The 23,435-nt window shown below is 43.4% G+C and overlaps 1 protein-coding gene across 1 annotated transcript in view; it reads left to right on the top strand.

The window, feature by feature from the left end:
* The first annotated feature begins 446 nt into the window (after window positions 1–446).
* LOC121541591 (tumor necrosis factor receptor superfamily member 10B) overlaps window positions 447–23,435 on the top strand; it is a 40,703-nt gene continuing 17,714 nt past the window's right edge. Inside the window, exon 1 of the mRNA XM_041850716.2 lies at window positions 447–684. Coding sequence (XP_041706650.1) covers window positions 652–684 — 33 coding nt within the window. The 5' untranslated portion in view covers window positions 447–651. The remainder of the gene's footprint in view (window positions 685–23,435) is intronic.

Raw genomic sequence — 23,435 nt, 5'->3', positions numbered from 1 at the left:
TACAGAAGGTTCAGATATAGTGTATTTGATATTATCGCCAAACATTGTAATCCAAAATATATTTAACACAAAATGTCGGAATGAATGAAGAAGGTTGCAGGTAGCCTAGTGGTTAAGAATGTCAGGCCAGTAACTAAAAGTTCGCCGGTTTGAATCCCTGAGCCAACTAGGGGGAATATATGTTGATGTGCCCTTGAGCAAGGCACTTAACCCTAATTGCTCCTGTAAATTGTTCTGGAAAAGAGCATCTGCAAATGATTAAAATGTAAAGAAGAAAAAATACTCTATCTAATGTACATAAAATATTGTTTCTTTATTGATGTCAGCCTACTGTCGCCTACTTCTTGTTTTTTCACTCCAAATTGAGTTATGTGATTGGTATATGGGCATGACGTCAATGAGTATAGATGACTTTCTTCGAAAGAAGTATGCCATTGGTGGTGAGACTGTCCCAAGTTAGAGTGCTCAAGGCAGACACCTCTTCAGTATATATTTTTATAACTAAATGCATGGAAACAACCGGATGTTTTAATAGCGGATTTTTTTATTTACAATGTGTTTCTTTTGCAAATAGTCGTGGTTTGAGGAAGTTTTAGATTTCTAAACGAGGTTGAATTTTGGATGATAGTCGCTTGAGTTCGGAGTTCCAAGATGAACTTCAATCTGACGTTCATCAAATGTTCGGTAAGAAAATAAAATATTGTACAGTGCCACATAGTAAACTATGTTGTTTTCTTATGTTTTGATAACACTGAAATGTGTGAGACGTGTATCACTCTATTCGAGAAGTGTGTAAGTTAGCCAAGAAGTGCAGCCTATAGCCTGTCAAGACCACTGGTTGAACTGAAGTGATTAGTTTAGGTTTGAACGATACCAAGTAACTTTTACTCCGGCTGAAATAGTAGCCAATGGGCCGATGCTATGCAGATTAAATACTTTATTTAACCTGTTACAAACGAAGACTTAAGTTTACCCGAAGTTTACAACTTGCTCTTGGGCGAGGGGCCACGCTCGAGCAGCCGCTGCGCCGCTGACCAAGAGATGCAATAGGCTACTGCAATCTCAGCCATCCATTAGATAACATTTCTCAAGACGTATTGATTCAACTGTAACTTTCGGTAGTGTCTGAAATTGTAGCCCACGTGCACTTGAACATCATTGCGTGATCACTGCTGCGCATTTTAAGTGGTGTTTGTTTGTTTACTGGGAAACAGGATTGGAAGTTTATACTGTAGGCTACTCTACTGTACATGTGTTGTATAATTTCGACCCCTTCCCCCATGACAACAGTCACCATCTGGTGCAGAACATGATCCCACCCTATTAATTCAGCCCTCAGGCATCAGCACTGTCTTGGACATTGGGTCAAACAAACCAGACCCTGCTGGTGTCTTCTAAATTGGTGTCTTATAACATAACTCCAGTTATGATTGTATATAATTTTTTATATTCATGTATAGGCTAGTTATTACCTTGATGTCAATGGGGGTACGCCTACTTACAATTTACACAGCTAACTACAGTATAGCCAAAGCCAACCTTTCAATGTAAGCCACCATGTTGATCAAAACATGGTTTAGCACCTCTTTACTAGAAGTTTCAAAGTATACAGAACCCTTGGTATGCAGAGAAATGTGGTCTGCAAAATATCACAGCTTCAATATTCATGAATACATTGCGGAAAATGAACCTAGATTCCTAGGTCACGCACCCACTCACTCACACACACACGCACACACACTCACACGCCTATATATTTAATATAGAGTCGTAGTAAGTCCTGCCAGTGTAAAGTTTATTCCACACAGAAAGGGCCATTCAGTGCTGTGCTGTTGTTTTTTCCAGCCGTGCAGTGCCAAAGCCTGACACTATAAATATGGCCTCAGTAAAACCTGAAACACTTTACCTTGAATAAAAGACCCTTTGGGTTTGACACTAAATATTAGAAAGTCATAGACATAAATACGTTGGGATTGTTTTTAAATGTGAAGACTTGCAATATCAACCAATTAGTGAGTCATTTTCATGGAAATAACAATCAAACAGATTCATTTATTGCCACACAACCATAGGTTGGTGGTATTTGTTATTTTATTGTCAGTTGGTTAATGGTTATTGTCAGTTGGGTAGGGGTAGGCAACATAAAAGGACATAACTTTTCCATTTCTACAAGCCAGCACCAGAGGTTGTTTTGGACAGAGTAGCCTAATCACCAGATCCAAGTTTGAAGTCATGCATTGTTCTGCTACTTAGACCAAATGACTTCGCTTTCTGGTGTGGCGATGTCATTGTTGATATTTTCTGCAAACTACAGAAACTTCTGGAGTCTTCTCACCAGTCAGTGCTTGTTGCTAGGGGACTATGCGGGGGACTTTCAAACCCACTAACCCCTCTCTCCATTGCAAATGACTGCAGTGTACGTGCATGTCCCTTTAGTAAATACTGATTTACAGATTATTAGTGGCATCAATCTAGTCGTGCCCAGCCCACGCTCATTTACACTAGATGTTATCTGTGGTTTGGTTTACTGTGCTACTGGGTGTGGGTTCACACAACAAACAAAAAGACAACCATCAGGGAGTTATTACATTTACATTTACGTAATTTAGCAGACGCTCTTATCCAGAGCGACTTACAAATTGAGTTATAGGTTATAGGCCTACTACTTCTATATTAGTAGAAGAACAAGTTCAACAGTGTTGCTTAGGATATTGGTCAACAAAGTGATTGTTTCTGGTACTTCATGATAGATATTGGTCACGTGGAAAACATAGGCCTATTCTCTAGAACCACATTTTAGAATATGTCTCTTTAACTCTAGAACCGTTGGGCCTAGAGGGACCCCCCCTTCAAGCTAATGACCATTCAGAAAATTTGAACAGTGTAATTAATAAATGTCACAAACTGTCGGCAAAAAAATCATTTGGTTGTGTTTCTGAAGGTAACAGTAGAATACACGTTTATTTTTTTATTATAACACAATAGCATTTAAGTATTGTCTTTTTGAATACCGTCTCAAAGATGCAAACCCTGGTACAGTGAAATAGAATGGTACCAGGCTGGCTCTTCTTACATTCCACTGCAAGCACCAGCATTGATAAAGTAGAGAAGTCACTTGCAGACTACAGCCTACATTACGATGCAACCCCTGTGCAAGCGTTGTAATGAGAAGGCAGGTGTCTACACTCACTCACATGTCTCTCTGTTCTGTTGTCAATTAGAGTTCATATCAAAACTCAGAAAGTAAGAGGAAGGATGTGGGGGGAAGCTCTAACAGTGTCAATGTATCTTCAAAAAGAAAGTGACGTTTTAATATTTACGCCATTGAAGAGACGTTCTACGTACTTTGAATCACCTGTTACTGTAGAAAGACTTGTTTATCTGTTTTAAATGTTAGATTGACGTCATGTGTTGACCAAGATTTATCAGGAAATACACCTGTTGCCAACGCCTTATGCATGACTCAGTTTCCTGTTTACTGTAGCCCCTGACATAGAGCCAGACAGAGCGACAGACATCGAGCCAAACAGAGAGAGAGAGAGAGAGAGAGAGAGACAGACAGACAGACAGACAGACAGACAGACAGACAGACAGACAGACAGACAGACAGACAGACAGACAGACAGACAGACAGACAGAGTGCCACCTGACATAGCTGGCATTTATGACACCCACTCAACCTGAGGAACATGCCAAGACGTGTTTGATGTAGTTGAAGTTGCTCTTACATTCTCAAGTTGGTGCTTTCACTATTATTAAGTGTTATTAATTACATGTTGATGTTGTTTGATTGATGAGTAGCTGTCAAATGAGTGTCCATTATGATTAATTTACTTTACCCGAGACCTACAGTAGACCGATCTGCTTGATGCAGTTGTTATCCACCAATTCTCTCAAGATTACCTGTTACTCAGGGAACATACACTCAGTGGACAGTTTATTAGGTACACCCATCTAGTACCGGGTCGGACCCCCCTTTGCCTCCAGAACAACCTGAACTCTTAGGGGCATGGAAACGTTTCTCAATCAAGGTAAATAACTTGTGTCAGGAAAACATTCCCCACACCATTACACCACCGCCACCAGCCTCTACCGTTGACACTAGGCAGGATGGGGCCATGGACTCATGCTGCTTACACCAAATCCTGACTCTGCTGTCATTATGATGCAACTTGAACCGGTATTCGTCGGACCAGGCAACGTTTTTCCACTCCTCAATTGTCCAGTGTTAGTGATCACGTGCCCACTGGAGCCGCTTCTTCTTGTTTTTAGCTAATAGGAGTGGAATCGGGTGTGTTCGTCTGCTGCAATAGCCCATCCGTGACAAGGAACGACGAGTTGTGTGTTCCGAAATGCCGTTCTGCACACCACTGTTGTACTGCGCCATTATTTGTATGTTTGTGGCCCGCCTGTTATCTTGCACAATTCTTGCCATTCTCTACCTCTCTCATCAACGAGCTGTTTTTGCCCACAGGACTGCCGCTGACTGGATGTTTTTTATTTGTCACACCATTCTCAGTAAACCTTAGACACTGTCGTGTGTGAAAAGCCCAGGATGCCAGCCGTTTCTGAGATACTGGAACCGGCGCGCCTGGCACCGACAATCATACCACGCTCAAAGTCACTTAGGTCACTTGTTTTTCCCATTCTAACATTCAATCTAACAGTAACTGAATGCCTCGATGCCTGTCTGCCTGCTTTATATAGCAAGCCAAGGCCACGTGACTCACTATCTGTAGTAGGGGTGTGAAAGGGGTGTTGTACCTAATAAACGTGAAAAGGGGTGTTGTACCTAATAAACTGGCCACTGAGTGTAGATAGTGAATCTTGTACTTTATTTCATGCTACATCAGTTACCAGGTATTTACTAAGACTGACATAGTAAAATGGTAACTACATGGTAATAACATATTAAATACATGTTTGTTTCTTTGGGATTCATAAACCATCTCAGTGCTTTATTGTGTAAAGAACACATTTCACTGACTGTACTAGTAAAGTATAGATCTACTGAACTAGTAAAGTAGCCTACTAGTTCAACTAGAGCTGAATTAAAGAAAACTCAGAAAGTTTGTGATTTATCACCAGTCTGAATTGAACACAGACATCCGTAACCGTGGCTGGGAGGGCATATGCTATCATTGACAGTGGCCACACTTTTGTTTAAAATGTGTCTCAAAGGTGTCTCACAACCCTGCCAAGTTCTCTGTATTTTTCCCTCCTAGATCTTAGACCAAATAATGCTAAAATGTTCAGAGGATGTTGAACGAGCCCCAACCTTTGTTCATAGGGTGGGATAGTGTTTACAAAGAAATAAATCACACATTGAGATAGTCACTTAGGCCCTATAGATCTGTTGGCCCAGACACATAGTCTGAATTTTTCCTCAGATGTGTTTATGGAGAAGACTATAAACTGTCCAGGGGCTTCAAATAGCTTTTTAATTGGAGACACCCCTGTTATGGAGCTAATGTGATTGTCTTTGGAACATGGTAATGGATTCAGGATTCTCTAAAGAGATTTGTGAGTGAGTCACTCTTCTCTTTCTCTCCGTCTTCCCATCTTTCTGTCTCTCTCGCTCCGCACTTTCAACAGCCTACCTGTGTCATTCCTTTCTAACTCGGGCAAATTTGATATACATGGGTTAAAAAGAACATAACTCTGCTCTAAAAAACCTTCAACTCAATCTAATAGGTTAAGTTGGTTAAGTATGGTGTTACCGTGAAGCTAGTTTCACATAAAGTCAAACTCTTTGTAAACAAGAGGATGACTCACTTTGAAAGGACCTTTTCAGGTCAAAGTTTTTGTGTGACGCTGCTACCACACACACGTATGCACATACGCACACTAGATGTGTTGAAACATGAAGAGTAGTTAACTCTATGGAACACCTGTTTGCGTCTCCTTACCACAACTCTTAGACATTACAGTGCACTTCTTTCTCACACTTCATCGAGGCACTAAGTCAGATTTATTGTGGTCACTCAGAGCCTCATTGTCAGTCATGTCACCAACCACAAGTGTTTCCTTTGAGCAGGAAATTCGCCATAGCTAACGTCACAAAGGTTGTAGTTTACAACTTGTACTGAGGTGAAAACCAACTAACCTAACCTGTCACTCACTGTAACCCAGCGTCACACACACCCAGCGTCACACACACACCCAGCGTCACACACAGGCACACACACAAACACAGTATACACACACTGTGCTATGGTACAGTAATCAGTGAACCTTACCCCCATGAGGAAACTCACGTGTGTGTGTGTGTGTCTTCCCTGAGTATAAATAACTGCCGGAGCGGATACTGCCCAGTGGCTCTCGGCCTGAGCCAGGCCTTGACTAGAAGGACTAGGACTGGCCATAGAGAGAGAGACAGAGAGAGAGAGACAGAGAGAGAGAGAGAGAGAGAGAGAGAGAGAGAGAGAGAGAGAGAGAGAGAGAGAGAGAGAGAGAGAGAGAGAGAGAGAGAGAGAGAGAGAGAGAGAGAGAGAGAGAGAGAGAGAGAGAGAGAGAGAGAGAGAGAGAGAGAGAGTGGAGCTGAACCCGGCATGAAGCCTCTTCATTGTCTGGGCCTTCCTGTACTCCCTGGGAGGAGGGGGCCACACTGTTTCACACGCTCCCTACTGATACGCTGTGCGTGTGACTGTGGATACTGTATGTGTGTCATTGTATTTTGGTGGCTTCGTGTCGTGTTTTAGTGTGTTTTTCTGTGTGTGTGTGCGACTGTGCGTGTTTATGTGTGGTGTGGTTATTGTTGTGGCTTTTTGGTGGCTTTATCTACTGCACCATATTTGTCTGTGCAGTTTCTCATATAACATGAAGACAAACTTTCACCCCCACATACAGTCGTGGTCAAAAGTTTTGAGAATGACACAAATATTAATTTTCACAAAGTCTGCTGCCTCAGTTTTTATGATGGCAATTTGCATATATTCCAGAATGTTATGAAGAGTGATCAGATGAATTGCAATTAATTGCAAAGTCCCTCTTTGCCATGAAAATGAACTTAATCCCCAAAAAACATTTCCACTGCATTTCAGCCAATCCACAAAAGGACCAGCTGACATCATGTCAGTGATTCTCTCGTTAACACAGGTGAGAGTGTTGACAAGGACAAGGCTGGAGATCACTCTGTCATGCTGATTGAGTTAGAATAACAGACTGGAAGCTTTAAAAGGAGGGTGGTGCTTGAAATCATTGTTCTTCCTCTGTTAACCATGGTTACCTGCAAGGAAACACGTGCCGTCATCATTGCTTTGCACAAAAAGGGCTTCACAGGCAAGGATATTGCTGCTAGTAAGATTGCACCTAAATCAACCATTTATCGGATCATCAAGAACTTCAAGGAGAGAGGTTAAATTGTTGTGAAGAAGGCTTCAGGGCGCCCAAGAAAGTCCAGCAAGCGCCAGGACCGTCTCCTAAAGTTGATTCAGCTGCGGGATCGGGGCACCACCAGTGCAGAGCTTGCTCAGGAATGGTAGCAGGCAGGTGTGAGTGCATCTGCACGCACAGTGAGGCGAAGACTTTTGGAGGATGGCCTGGTGTCAAGAAGGGCAGCGAGGAAGCCACTTCTCTCCAGGAAAAACATCAGGGACAGACTGATATTCTGCAAAAGGTACAGGGATTGGACTGCTGAGGACTGGGGTAAAGTCATTTTCTCTGATGAATCCCCTTTCCGATTGTTTGGGGCATCCGGAAAACACCTTGTCCGGAGAAGACAAGGTGAGCGCTACCATCAGTCCTGTGTCATGCCAACAGTAAAGCATCCTGAGACCATTCATGTGTGGGGTTGCTTTTCAGCCAAGGGAGTGGACAATTTTGCCTAAGAACACATCCATGAATAAAGAATGGTACCAACACATCCTCCGAGAGCAACTTCTCCCAACCATCCAAGAACAGTTTGGTGACGAACAATGCCTTTTCCAGCATGATGGAGCACCTTGCCATAAGGAAAAAGTGATAACTAAGTGGCTCGGGGAACAAAACATCGACATTGTGGGTCCATGGCCAGGAAACTCCCCAGACCTTAATCCCATTGAGAACTTGTGGTCAATCCTCAAGAGGCGGGTGGACAAACAATATCCCACAAATTCTGACAAACTCCAAGCATTGATTATGCAAGAATGGGCTGCCATCAGTCAGGATGTGGCCCAGAAGTTAATTGACAGTATGCCAGGGCGGATTGCAGAGGTCTTGAAAAAGAAGGGTCAACACTGCAAATATTGACTCTTTGCATAAACTTCATGTAATTGTCAATAAAAGCCTTTGACACTTATGGAATGCCTGTAATTATACTTCAGTATACCATAGTAACATCTGAAAAAAATATCTAAAAACACTGAAGCAGCAAACTTTGTGAAGACCAATACTTGTGTCATTCTCAAAACTTTTGACCATGTCAAAAGTTTGGACACACCTACTCATTCAAGGGTTTTTCTTTATTTTTACTATTTTTTACATTGTAGAATAATTGGTTACTACATGATTCCATATGTGTTATTTAATAGTTTTGATGTATTCACTATTATTATACAATGTAGACAATAGTAAAAATAAAGAAAAACCCTTGAATGAGTACGTGTGTCCAAACTTTTGACTGGTAGTGTATGTCTTTATGTTACAGTCTTAGAAAAAACTGTGCTATATAGAACCAAAAAGGGTTCTTTGGCTGTCCCCATAGGAGTACCATTTGAAGAACCCTTTTTGGTTCCAGGTAGAACCCTTTTGGTTCCAAATATAATCCTTTTGGGTTCCACGTAGAACCCTTTCCACAAATGGTCCTACATGGAACCCAAAAGAGTTCTACCTGGAACCAAAAAGGGTTCTACCTGGAACCAAAAAGGGTTATTCTATGGGGACAGCCGAAGAACCCTTTTGGAACCCTGTTTTCTAAGAGTGTCTGATGAAGAATAGTTGTGGTGGGTGAGTAACTTGTTCTTAATGATACAAGCTGATATGTACCATACCCCAGACCCCTACCACAGAAGAGGTATGCGTACTGCATACAGTATGTCACTCTGGTTTAGTACTGAAAGACATAACCAGAGCATGTCTTCTCCTCCCAGCTTCAAAAGAAAAGCGGGATTTATCGCTCAAGTACAAGACCAGTTTACTTTCAGCGTTTTGTCAGGGTTATCTATGTGGGTTTGAATGGTAAAGTAGTTTAGTGTGAGCTTACTCAGAGTAACATGAGTCAATTAAATACACTCACATTCGGGAATTTCCTGATTTAAAGGAGGAGAGAAACTAAAGTAAAAGAGTGGTGTGTCATCAAAACATGAATGGATGAATTTCTAAATTATACACTGCCATGAGGAATGTTGCTAGAATACACTACCGGTCAAAAGTTTTAGAACACCCACTCATTCAAGGGTTTTTCTTTATTTTTACTATTTTCTACATTGTAGAAAATTGTATGAAATAACACATATGGAATCATGTAGTAACCCAAAAAGTGTTAAACAAATCAAAATAGTTGGACATAAACAGCCCCTTATTCATTGTAAACATGCCAATAGATAGACGAGGGATGGTGTTTTGTGGGTTAATTGCTTATACTAACTGTATTAAGCCAGTTTTACAACTTCCTGAGGACCTATGTTATAGGACGAAGTCTTCACACGACACAACGTTCAAGTATTACTCATCTCAGTCACCCCTACACAAAGTACCTAACTAAGAACAAGACCCTTTGTGGGTTGCATCTTGAATTACTGAAAGGCCAAAACTGAAAAGCAACAACAAAAAACAAGGTTGTGGGTTTTCAGTTTGACTGTTATTCAAGACACAAATCACATCTTGTTCTCTTTGCTTATTTGAGCTGTTCTTGCCATAATATGAACTTGGTTTTTTACTATCTTCTGTATACCCCCCTACCTTGTCACAACACAACTGATTGGCTCAAACGCATTTAAGAAGGAAAGAAATTCCACAAATTAACTTTTAAGAAGGCACACCTGTTAATTGAAATGCATTCCAGGTGACTACCTCATGAAGCTGGTTGAGAGAATGCCAATAGTGTGCAAAGCTGTCATCAAGGCAAAGGGTGGCTATTTGAAAAATCTCAAATATAATATAATATATAATATATTATATAATATAATATATAATATTCCGATTTTTGTAACATTTCTTTGGTTACTACATGATTCCATATGTGTTATTTCATAGTTTTGATGTCTTCACTATTATTCTACAATGTAGAAAATACTAAAAATAAAGAAAAACGTTGTAGGTGTTCTAAAACTTTTGACCGGTAGTGTACGTGTGCTGTCAGTCAAACATGTAATGATATACGGTATTGTACATTTGGCTGCAGGGTAGTGTTTTGTGATGGTGTTGAAGGTTACCTAAGGTTTACATGGATTTATAGGTATAAGATAGAAAAAATAAGAGAGCAAGGGTCTGAACAGACTAAGAACAAGATGACTTGAATGTTGTGTCGTGTGAAGACTTCGACCTATAACATAGGTCCTCAGGAATATGTAAAACTGGCCTAATGCAGTTAGTATAAGCAATTGACCCGCAAGACACCATCCCTCGTCTATCTATTGGCATGTTTACAATGAATAAGGGGCTGTTTATGTCCAACTATATCGCAACCCTAAATAAATGGGGGTAAAATAGGCACCGAATGAAATTAGGAATTTATACAGTCCTAATTTATTTGGTATTAGGACATAGTTAGATCTACATAAAAGATGGCATGGGACACAAACTCCTCTTGACATCAACTTTTGCGATTTCGAAACATGTCAAACAATAATTTTCATGTGAACTATCCGTTTAAGTGTATCTCCACTCACTGTGTCTCTTCATCTCAGCCTACCTTCCTCTTAGCAATACTTTCCTTGACTAATCTGAACCTCCAGAGCAGGGCCTGTTTCCTCCATCCGCCTGTCCAGTTAATCCGAGTGGATGGGTGTTCAGTATCCCCACTATCACGTATTTCCCTCCCAGATAATGGATGAGAGAATAGGAGAGGCTAATGGGAAAGGCACGATTGGGAAACGGAGGAGGGTCAGGGTCCCAAATCTCCCACTCTCCGGATCCAGGGGTGTAATGAGGTACAGCGTGCTGCTCCTTATCAGATACGGCTATGATTGAAATCATCTGTCCTGTATCAAATAAAGTACATTCTCCCTTGCCCCCTCTGCTGTGTGTGCATGTGTGTGAACACGGTGCACACTTGTGTGTGTGTGTGTGTGTGTGTGTACACTGTGCTCACTTGTGTGTGTTTGCGTGCCTGTGTGTCTTTCCCTCGCTCTCCCTGAGATAATGAGGCTCACTGTACGACCCATAGGAGGGGAATAAAACCCCTCTAAATGCCACATTGATAACCTGCTCCACTGAAAGGGGTCCTGTCATTCAGCAATAAACACAATCTCAGTGTACACAGTGGCATGTGTTGAGTGTGCCAGGGCAATTTGGAAGTACCCGAAGGCAGTGACAGCAACTGGTTGAAAGTGCAGCTCAGTGATGCTCAGGTAGGCTGCAGTCCATTCACTCACTCTCTCTCTCTCTCTCTCTCTCTCTCTCTCTCTCTCTCTCTCTCTCTCTCTCTCTCTCTCTCTCTCTCTCTCTCTCTCTCTCTCTCTCTCTCTCTCTCTCTCTCTCTCTCTCTCTCTCTCTCTCTCTCTCTCTCTCTCTCTCTCTCTCTCTCTCTCTCTCTGTCTGCCATGTGCAGGGCAGGATGTCTGCTGTACTGTACAACACTAGAGTATTTAGTATTGGTGGGCTGCCAGAGACAAGGGATTGTGGCTTTAGGACTTGGAGGGCTCTCTCTCTGCGCTGAGGTTAAGGTGGCCACTCTGGTCCTCTTCCTTACGAAATATCTACCACATTGTGGATGGTCTGTGTGTGTGTGTGTGTGTGTGTGTGTGTGTGTGTGTGTGTGTGTGTGTGTGTGTGTGTGTGTGTGTGTGTGTGTGTGTGTGCTGTCCAGTGTTTAGATAAGGGTATGGTGAGGGATATTCTCTTCTGCAGCACTTAGCATTACATAGCCATTATACCAGAATCCAAGATGGCGTAGCAGTGCGGTCGTGTACTCTGTTGTGTGTCCATATAAATAGCCAGTTTTTTAGTTTTTTAGTCTTTTGTTGTATATATTTCCCCTATCACACTTATCATCCTACTAAATATACTTTCCTGCAACCCGCCTCACTCAATGTGGAACGGATTCTATTATTTACTTACCTTTTATCTAGAATCTCCAGTTGAAACTAGCTAGCCAGCTAACTAGCTACTTGCTATTAGCCACCGTTAGCGGGTTTTTTCACCATTGTCCGTGGCCTGCACTACCTACCAGCCAGCTCTAGCCTGGACTATTATCGGCCAGTCTGCACAGCTCGTTATCGACCCAGAACATATCGGATTTTCTGCTGAATCGCTGAATCACTGGACCTTTAACACCGGATCATCGCAACTAGCTAGCTGCAACCGAATGGATGTTGTGGTTGGCTAATCAGCCTTGAGCTAGCCTCGAGTCAGGCCCATCTCCAGGCTATCTACCTCTCTGTCAACCGGATGGGACCTCCTAGTGTCGACACGGAGCCCCGCCGATCCATCACGACTGGTCTGCCGACGTAATCGTCTGTGGTTTCAACAGGCTTCCCGTTGCGACGACCACGAAGATCCATCTGCTAGCCCCGGCCCGCTAGCACACGCAATTCAACATCCGTGCTTCCTGATCGCCTGTGTTGTAACACCAATTCGAACTGCTCTCGGACTCACATTGCTGTTCACTGGACCTTATGATCACTCAGCTGCACAGCTGATGCCTGCTGGACTGTTCCTTTACACGGTACCCTGTCCTGTTTTATCTGTTTAGCCTCAGCCCAAACTTTCATCGCCATTACCAGTTGTTGTCTTTGCTCTCTCGAATAACACCTGTGATTGCTTTATGCCTCTCTCCCATGTCAATAATCCTGGCTTAGGAAGGCCACCAAAAATTCTGAAATTTCCATCCCCAACTACAACATTTTCTGTCTAGATAGAACTGCCAAAAGGGGTGTAGTTGCAATCTACTGTAGAGATAGCCTGCAGAGCTCTATCATATTATCCAGGTCTGTGCCCAAACAGTTTGAGCTCCTACTTCTAAAAATCCACCTTTCCAGAAATAAGTCTCTCACTGTTGCCGCTTGCTACAGACCCCCCACAGCCCCCAGCTGTGCCCTGGACACCATATGTGAATTGATTGCCCCCCATCTATCCTCAGAGTTCGTACTGCTCGGTGACCTAAACTGGGATATGCTTAACATCCTACAATCCAAACTAGATGCCCTCAATCTCACACAAATTTTCAAGGAACCTACCAGGTACAACCCTAAATCCGTAAACATGGGCACCCTCATAGATATCATCCTGACTAACTTACCCTCTAAATACACCTCCGCTGTCTTCAACCAGGATCTCAGCGATCACTGCCTTATTGCCTGCGCACGTAACGGGTCCGCGGTCAAACGACCACCCCTCATCACTGTCAAACGCTCCCTAAAACACTTTAGCGAGCAGGCCTTCCTAATTGACCTGGCCTAGGTATCCTGGATGGATATCGATCTCATTCCGTCAGTAGAGGATGCCTGGTTGTTCTTTAAAAGTGCTTTCCTCTCAATCTTAAATAAGCATGCCCCATTCAGAAAATGCATAACTAAGAACAGATTTAGCCCCTGGTTCTCCTCAGACTTGACTGTCCTTGACCAGCACAAAAACATCCTGTGGCGTACTGCATTAGCATCGAATAGCCCCCGCGATATGCAACTTTTCAGGGAAGTTAGGAACCAATATACACAAGCAGTTAGGAAAGCAAAGGCTAGCTTTTTCAAACAGTAATTTGTATCCTGTAGCACTAACTCCAAAAAGTTTTGGGACACTGTAAAGTCCATGGAGAATAAGAGCACCTCCTCCCAGCTGCCCACTGCACTGAGGCTAGGAAACACTATCACCACCGATAAATATACAATAATCGAGAATTTCAACAAGCATTTTGCTACGGCTGGCCATGTTTTCCACCTGGCTACCATTACCCCGGCCACCAGCTCTGCACCCTCCGCTGCAACTTGCCCATGCCCCCCCCCGCTTCTCCTTCACCCAAATTCAGACAGCTGATGTTCTGAAAGAGCTGCAAAATCTGGACACCTACAAATCATATTGGCTAGACAATCTGGACCCTTTCTTTCTAAAATTAGCCGCCGAAATTGTCGCAACCCCTATTACTAGCCTGTTCAACCTCTCTTTCGTAACGTCTGAGATCCCCAGAGATTGGAAAGCTACCGCGGTCATCCCCCTCTTCAAAGGGGGTGACACTCTAGATCCAAACTGTTACAGACCTATATCCATCCTGCCCTGCCTTTCGAAAGTTTTTGAAAGCCAAGTTAACAAACAGATCACCAACCATTTCGAATCCCACCATACCTTCTCCGCTATGCAATCCGGTTTCCGAGCTGGTCATGGGTGCACCTCAGCCATGCTCAAGGTCCTAAACGATATTATAACCGCGATCAATAATAGACAGTACTGTGCAGCCATCTTCATCGACCTGGCCAAGGCTTTCGACTCTGTCAACCACCGCATATTGGCAGACTAAATAGCCTTGGTTTCTCAAATGACTGCCTCGCCTGGTTCACCAACTACTTCTCAGATAGAGTTCAATGTGTCAAATCGGAGGGCCTGTTATCTGGACCTATGGCAGTCTCTATTGGGGTGCCACAGGGTTCAATTCTCGGGCAGACTCTTTTCTCTGTGTATATCAATGATGTCGCTCTTGCTGCTGGTGACTCTCAGATCCACCTTTACGCAGACGACACCATTTTGTATACATCTGGCCCTTCATTGGACACTGTGTTAACAAACCTCCAAACGAGCTTCAATGCCATACAACACTCCTTCCTGTCACGCCCTGACCTGGAGAGACTGTTATTCTCTAGGTAGTTTGGTCAGGGTGTGAAACTCTATGTATTGTAGTTCTATGTTTGGCCGGGTGTGGTTCCCAATCAGAACAGCAGCTATCGCTCGTTTTCTCTGATTGGGGATCATACTTAGGCAGCCAGTTTTCCTGCCTGGGTTGTGGGATCTTGTTTGTGTTCCTGTTTGGCTTGTTTCCTGTATAGCCCATAGGACTTCACTTTTCGTTGCTTTTGTTGTTTTGTCAAGTGTTTATTCTATTTAATAAACATGTACGCAAACCACGCTGCACCTTGGTCTGACCCGTCTCTCAACGATCGTGACACTTCCGTAGCCTCCAACTGCTCTTAAACACTAGTAAAACTAAATGCATGCTCTTCAATCGAACGCTGCTGGCACCCGCCCACCCGACTAGAATCACTACTCTCGGCGGGTCTGACCTAGAGTATGTGGACAATTACAAATACCTAGGTGTCTGGTTAGACTGTAAACTATCCTTCCAGACTCACATTAAGCATCTCCAATCCAAAGTTAAATCTAGAATCGGCTTCCTATTTCGCAACAAAGCCTCCTTCACTCATGCTGCCAAACATGCCCTCGTTAAACTGACTATCCTACAGATCCTTGACTTCGGCGATGTCATTTACAAAATAGCCTCCAACACTCTACTCAGCAAATTGGATGTAGTCTATCACGGTGCCATCCGTTTTGTCACCAAAGCCCCATATACTACCCACCACTGTGACCTGTACGCTCTCATTGGCTTTTCCTCACTGCAAATTCGTCACCAAACCCACTGGCTCCAGGTCATCTATAAATCACTGCTAGGCAAATCCCCGCCTTATCTTAGCTCATTGGTCACCATAGCAACACCCACCCGTAGTATGCGCTCCAGCAGGTATATCTCACTGGTCATCCCCAAAGCCAACACCTCCTTTGGCCGCCATTCCTTCCAGTTCTCTGCTGCCAATGACTGGAACAAACTGCAAAAATCTCTGAAGCTGGAGACTCTTAGCTCCCTCACTAACTTTAAGCATCAGTTGTCAGAGCACCTTACCGATCGCTGCACCTGTACACAGCCCATCTGAAATTAGCCCACCCAACTACCTCATCCCCATATTGTTATTTATTTTGCTCATTTGCACCCCAGTATCTTTTTATTTTATTTTTATTTCACCTTTATTTAACCAGGTAAACCAGTTGAGAACAAGTTCTCATTTACAACTGCGACCTGGCCAAGATAAAGCAAAGCAGTGCGATAAAAACAACAACACAGAGTTACATATGGGGTAAAACAAAACAAAGTCAAAAATACAACAGAAATACATATATATACAGTGTGTGCAAATGTAGCAAGTTATGAGGTAAGGCAATAAATAGGCTATAGTGCAAAATAATTACAATTAGTATTAACACTGGAATGATAGATGTGCAAGAGATGATGTGCAAATAGAGATACTGGGGTACAAATGAGCAAAATAAATAACAATATAGGGATGAGGTAGTTGGGCGGGCTAATTTCAGATGGGCTGTGTACAGGTGCAGTGATCGGTAAGGTGCTCTGACAACTGATGCTTAAAGTTAGTGAGGGAGATAAGTGTCTCCAGCTTCAGAGATTTTTGCAATTTGTTCCAGTCATTGGCAGCAGAGAACTGGAAGGAATTGCGCCAAAGGAGGTGTTGGCTTTGGGGATGACCAGTGAGATATACCTGCTGGAGCGCAGACTACGGGTGGGTGTTGCTATGGTGACCAATGAGCTAAGATAAGGCGGGGATTTGCCTAGCAGTGATTTATAGATGGCCTGGAGCCAGTGGGTTTGGCGACGAATATGTAGTGAGGACCAGCCAACAAGAGCGTACAGGTCACAGTGGTGGGTAGTGTATGGGGCTTTGGAGACAAAACGGATGGCACTGTGATAGACTACATCCAATTTGCTGAGTAGAGTGTTGGAGGCTATTTTGTAAATGACATCGCCGAAGTCAAGGATCGGTAGGATAGTCAGTTTTACGAGGGCATGTTTGGCAGCATGAGTGAAGGAGGCTTTGTTGTGAAATAGAAAACCGATTCTAGATTTAACTTTGGATTGGAGATTCTTAATGTGAGTCTGGAAGGAGAGTTTACAGTCTAACCAGACACCTAGATATTTGTAGTTGTCCACATACTCTAGGTCAGACCCGTCGAGAGTAGTGATTCTAGTCGGGTGGGCGGGTGCAAGCAGCGTTCGGTTGAAGAGCATGCATTTAGTTTTACTAGTGTTTAAGAGCAGTTGGAGGCTACTGAAGGAGTGTTGTATGGCATTGAAGCTTGTTTGGAGGTTTGTTAACACAGTCAATCAATCAATCAATTTTATTTTATATAGCCCTTCTTACATCAGCTAATATCTCGAAGTGCTGTACAGAAACCCAGCCTAAAACCCCAAACAGCTAGTAATGCAGGTGTAGAAGCACGGTGGCTAGGAAAAACTCCCTAGAAAGGCAAAACCTAGGAAGAAACCTAGAGAGGAACCAGGCTATGAGGGGTGGCCAGTCCTCTTCTGGCTGTGCCGGGTGGAGATTATAACAGAACCATGCCAAGATGTTAAAAAATGTTCATAAGTGACAAGCATGGTCAAATAATAATCAGGAATAAATCTCAGTTGGCTTTTCATAGCCGATCATTAGAGTTTAAAACAGCAGGTCTGGGACAGGTAGGGGTTCCATAACCGCAGGCAGAACAGTTTAAACTGGAATAGCAGCAAGGCCAGGCGGACTGGGGACAGCAAGGAGTCACCACGGCCGGTAGTCCCGACGTATGGTCCTAGGGCTCAGGTCTCTCAGTTGGCTTTTCATAGCCGATCATTTAGAGTTGAAAACAGCAGGTCTGGGACAGGTAGGGGTTTCGTAGCCGCAGGCAGAACAGTTGAAACTGGAATAGCAGCAAGGCCAGGCGGACTGGGGACAGCAAGGTGTCATCATGCCCGGTAGTCCTGACGTATGGTCCTAGGGCTCAGGTTCTCAGAGAGAAAGAGAGAACGAGAGAATTAGAGAGAGCATACTTAAATTCACACAGGACACTGGATAAGACAGGAGAAGTACTCCAGGTATAACCAACTAACCCCAGCCCCCCGACACATAAACTACTGCAGCATAAATACTGGAGGCTGAGACAGGAGCGGTCCGGAGACACTGTGGCCCCATCCGAAGAAACCCCGGACAGGGCCAAACAGGAAGGATATAACCCCACCCACTCCGCCAAAGCACAGCCCCCGCACCACTAGAGGGATATCCCCAACCACCAACTTACAATCCTGAGACAAGGCCGAGTATAGCCCACAGAGGTCTCCACCACAGCACAAACCAAGGGGGGGCGCCAACCCAGACAGGAAGATCACGTCAGTAACTCAACCCACTCAAGTGACGCACCCCTCCCAGGGACGGCATGAAAGAGCACCAGCAAGCCAGTGACTCAGCCCCTGCAACAGGGTTAGAGGCAGAGAACCCCAGTGGAGAGGGGAACCGGCCCGGCAGAGACAGCAAGGGCTGTTCGTTGCTCCAGCCTTTCCGTTCACCTTCACACTCCTGGGCCAGACTACACTCAATCATATGACCTACTGAAGAGATAAGTCTTCAGTAAAGACTTAAAGGTTGAGACCGAGTCTGCGTCTCTCACATGGGTAGGCAGACTGTTCCATAAAAATGGAGATCTATAGGAGAAAGCCCTGCCTCCCGCTGTTTGCTTAGAAATTCTAGGGACAATTAGGAGGCCTGCGTCTTGTGACCGTAGCGTACGTATTGGTATGTACGGCAGGACCAACTCGGAAAGATAGGTAGGAGCAAGCCCATGTAACGCTTTATAGGTTAACAGTAAAACCTTGAAATCAGCCCTTGCCTTAACAGGAAGCCAGTGTAGGGAAGCTAGCACTGGAGTAATATGATCAAATTTCTTGGTTCTAGTCAGGATTCTAGCAGCCGTATTTAGCACTAACTGAAGTTTATTTAGTGCTTTATCCGGGTAGCCGGAAAATAGAGCATTGCAGTAGTCTAATCTAGAAGTAACAAATGCATGGATTAACAGTGTCCAATGAAGGGCCAGATGTATACAAAATGGTGTCGTCTGCGTAGAGGTGGATCTGAGAGTCACCAGCAGCAAGAGCGACGTCATTGATATACACAGAGAAAAGAGTCGGCCCAAGAATTGAACCCTGTGGCACCCCCATAGAGACTGCCATAGGTCCAGACAACAGGCCCTCCGATTTGACACATTGAACTCTATCTGAGAAGTAGTTGGTGAACCAGGCAAGGCAGTCATTTGCACATCATCTCTTGCACAGCTATCATTCCAGTGTTAATACTAAATTGTAATTATTTTGCACTATGGCCTATTTATTGCCTTACCTCCATAACTTGCTACATTTGCACACACTGTATATATATTTTCTGTTGTATTCTTTGACTTTATGTTTTGTTTACCCCATATGTAACTCTGTGTTGTTGTTTTTTATCGCACTGCTTTGCTTTATCTTGGCCAGGTCGCAGTTGTAAATGAGAACTTCTTCTCAACTGGTTTACCTGGTTAAATAAAGGTGAAATAAAATAAAAAATACCAGGGTACTGTAACTACAAGGAAATAACCAGTGTAATATGAAAAACACAAAAAGTGTGTGAAAAGTGCTAAGGCCTGTAGGAAAGAACCACTTTGTAGCTGTAATGTTGGTCGATCAGGTTTTGATGTCTGCATTTAGGACTTGATACTGTACAATATGTCAGTCTACTGTCTACTCAGTTTCATACCAAGAGCTTAATGTATATGTTCGGAAGTCATTTTGTACAGAATACATACTTTTTTCCCAATTCAACGCTTGAGCAGCAAACCTCAGTCATACAATAAACTCTCACTCTCTAATGGTCATGACTCAATGGGAAAATTCCATTGTTAGATATTCCTCCTCCCCATAAAGTGGCCTTTTCCCTCTGTGGGGTGCCTATAAACTGCTGAGAGAAGAACAGGTTTGTCTGTGAGGATGGGATGGCTGCTGCATGGCGCAATCTAGTGATCCACAGGCCCAGGAATGCACTCAGACAGGATATGATGTCACCGTTCAGCAGCCCTGCTTGTGTGTGTGTGTGTGTGTGTGTGTGTTTTCCAGTATAGACAGGCCACCTGGCTTTTGATTGGGCACATAACCATGGTTACCCTTCTAAGCAAGCCTGATTACTGTCTGTGGGATTCGTCATGGTTTCACTACTTATTTTTATATGATGTGGTTCCAATGCATGGCTCAAGCTCTCCTCTCTCTTCCCTAATTGAGTTTTTCCCCTCTCACAAATTTCAGAAAATGCACACATACTTGGACACTGTCATTTTCCTCGCTCGCCTTCTTTTTCACACGGCCTCAGTCACACACTCAACTATTTTACTCCCTCTATACAATCTTACAACCTGTTAGTACCTCTCTTTTCCTCTCTCCCCCTCTTGCTCTTTCTCTGTTTGTGCCTGCACTCTCTCTTGCTCTCTCTCTCTCCCCCTTCTCTCTTTGCATCTTCTCTCTCACTATAGCCCTATTCCCACTACGAGATATGAAAGAGAGTCTCTGGAGCGGAGTGGTGAAAGAGATTTCTACTTTTCAATTCACATTACATCCTTGCCTTACCTTTTGTCATGGCTGACAACACGACATTCTTGGTCCGCAGCTCAAATTGACCATGATGATCAAATTGACCGAAAATATCACAGTAGCCACTAACTAGCCAGTAAGCACAAACTATTCAACAATGACAGAAACATTTCCTCTAAAACATATTACACTAGGCTATTGAATAATGCAACCAAACCATATTACGCTCTTGAATAATGCAACAATTCACAAGCATGTGCAGACAATTAAAGGGTTTAGTTTCTCATCTGTAGGCTACACTCGTGACATTTTAGCTTCAAGACAAAAGCACAGAGTTGCTAACAGCATGTCTTCATCAAGTAACATTATCCTATCAAAAATGAACGATTAACCCTCTCATACGAATGTAAAAGTACAGTAAGCATACCTTACAACATTACAACAAACCAGGCTTCATTTTTATCAATATCATGCAAATCATTATGTGGTAAAAGCAAATTGCGACTGAAAACATGGGTATAAGTGAATTCACTGCGACAAGCTGTTTTATATGGAAGCTCATACCCGCCATTAAAGAAATTACATAAAATGCATCATGATTTGTCAACGTGCACAATTAGTCTGTTCTTCAGTCTGATCAACTGTAGCCTGCTAATAACAACCCCAGCTGCAGGTAGCCTGGAGAAGCCTATGCGCTCTGATCCCATCTGGGCCTGGCCAGGGGAAACGTAACATCATGTTTTTATTGCCTAAGCTATGTATTTATAGCCTAGAATAGCCCATTTATTTGTGAGAAAATGTGAACGTGATCAAATTTGGTTTATATTCAAACTTCGGGTTGCTAGGCTATCTAGGTCTTTTTAATCCAAAATTATTGACTGGAATTAATAAATCAACACAATAGTGATGACATACTGTATGAGTATATTTTAATTATAGATGCAAAGGCCAACACAATACTACCCTGCATACAGCAAGCTCAGCCATGTTAGTTGTATTGTCCAATCGCAGTTGTTGTCTCTTTGTCTGTGTTAAGGGTTTTAATGTTTTCAACCTCCCTAGGGCCAGGAATTTTTCCAGGAGTTATTTTTTTTAACCATTTGACCTGATTAGAAAAATAATCTGGTCCCACATAGCCCATCGAAAGCCCTTTTTACAACTGATTTATTACTATGTCATACGCTACAACAAGGGTCCGGAGTTGGTTAGGTTAGCCTACAACCAGATCAGAAAGAACTCTGGGCCCCAGGAAAGCAATTTCCTCCCACCAGTCTGGGACCTGTGGTGCCACCTCTGAAATCACCACATAATGTTACAAATGAAAAAACATATCCCATTTGTATGATCTACATTTGACATGTTTTTGGTGGTGGGGATGGGCTTCCATCGTTTTACGTGGCTCAGTGCAGCCGGCAGCTACTGCGACAATTTCAGAATGTAACAGGCTGTTACTGCAATTTCTGGTAAAAACTCAATAAAACAAGTCTCAAATGTTAGGAAAATGTCTACATTTCAGCTGTTTCAAAAACATTGCTCTGCTATTACCATTTATACTGTAGGAGGGTTGGCTCAACGAGACAATTCTGTTCGCACTGCCCTGCTTCAAGGCAACCTCCGGAGGTAGTGATCGTTAGCTAGCAAATATGCAAGTTTACATTTGAGTAATATGTGCAGTTGCCGGTATTCTTATGAAAAGTGTAGTAGGTGTGAAGAGGCTCTGTGTTTGGATAAAGCAAAATGGTGTGATTGTGAGTGCTCTGCTGGTCGTCGGCCCCTCCACTCTGCCTCCCCGTGACTGTGGAAAGTCTGACGTGAGCAGAGAGAACAGGGAAAGTAGGTGGGAGGGGGGAGAAGGAGAGAGCCATCAAGAGGCTTGATGGCTGCACAGCAGCGCTGCACCGGCCAGGAAACTCCCTGTGAACAACAAGACATGGCCGCCTTCCAGAGAACCAAGTGAGGAGAGACAGGAGCTTAGAATCAGGAGTCAACTCTGTTGTCAACATCAGCCTGTCAGTCAGGAGTCAACCTCAGTCTGACAAGAAGCAACTCCAGTCAGGAGCCAACTACAGTCTGTTAGTCAGGAGTTAACACCAGTCTGTTACAGTCAGGAGTCAACCAGTCTGTTAGTCAGGAGTCAACTCCAGTCTGTTAGTCAGGAGTCAACTCCAGCCTGTCTGAGTCAGGAGTCAAAACCCACTAGTGCTCCAGGAATCCCCCTGGTTCACCTGGAGAAGATTGACCCCAAGAGACACATGTAAGAAGGGGTGTGTTATGATGAGCCTCTGTTGGCTGTCATGGACAAAGTGGAGTTTTTATAATACCATTGCAACCGTTGCTACACACAGAAAAAAGGTGCTACCTAAAAGGGTTCTTCAGCTGTCCCCATAGGAGAACCCTTTGAACAACCCTTGTTGGTTCCAGGTAGAACCCTTTTGGTTCCAAGTAGAACCGTTTTGGGTTCCATGTAGAACACAGGATTCTATGTGGAACCAAAAAGGGTTGTCCTGTGGGGACAGCCGAAGAACCCCGTTTGTAACCCTTTTTTCTAAGAGTGTATGTTTCTCCAGTGTCTTAGTTTATCAACTACTACCCGTGCACACACAGACTTATTCTGAAAATAAGTATTGGTACTACACGTTTTTATAGTACCCGAAATCTGTAAGTATGTTTACATGCACACTAATAATTCAATATTAAACTGATTATGGCAGTAGGCCGAATATGGAAATAGTCATGCAAACACCTTACATAGTTTATCTTAATCGGCATAAGGTCAAAATCAAAGTAAGCGTATGCCGATTAAAATACCTGGTTTTCTGAACAATCATTCAAATGATTAGGACATGTAAACAGCTTAATCAGCGTTCCAGTGGTATATTTGATCTGCACATGTGCCAGCACCCGTAGCACAAGCCTCCCTCTTATGTGTGAAAAACTG

The sequence above is a fragment of the Coregonus clupeaformis genome, chromosome 27 (genome assembly GCF_020615455.1).
Source record: "Coregonus clupeaformis isolate EN_2021a chromosome 27, ASM2061545v1, whole genome shotgun sequence".
Classification (NCBI taxonomy): Eukaryota; Metazoa; Chordata; class Actinopteri; order Salmoniformes; family Salmonidae; genus Coregonus; species Coregonus clupeaformis.
Note: the sequence above shows the minus strand (reverse complement) of the source record. Positions and strands in the feature narration are given on the sequence as shown.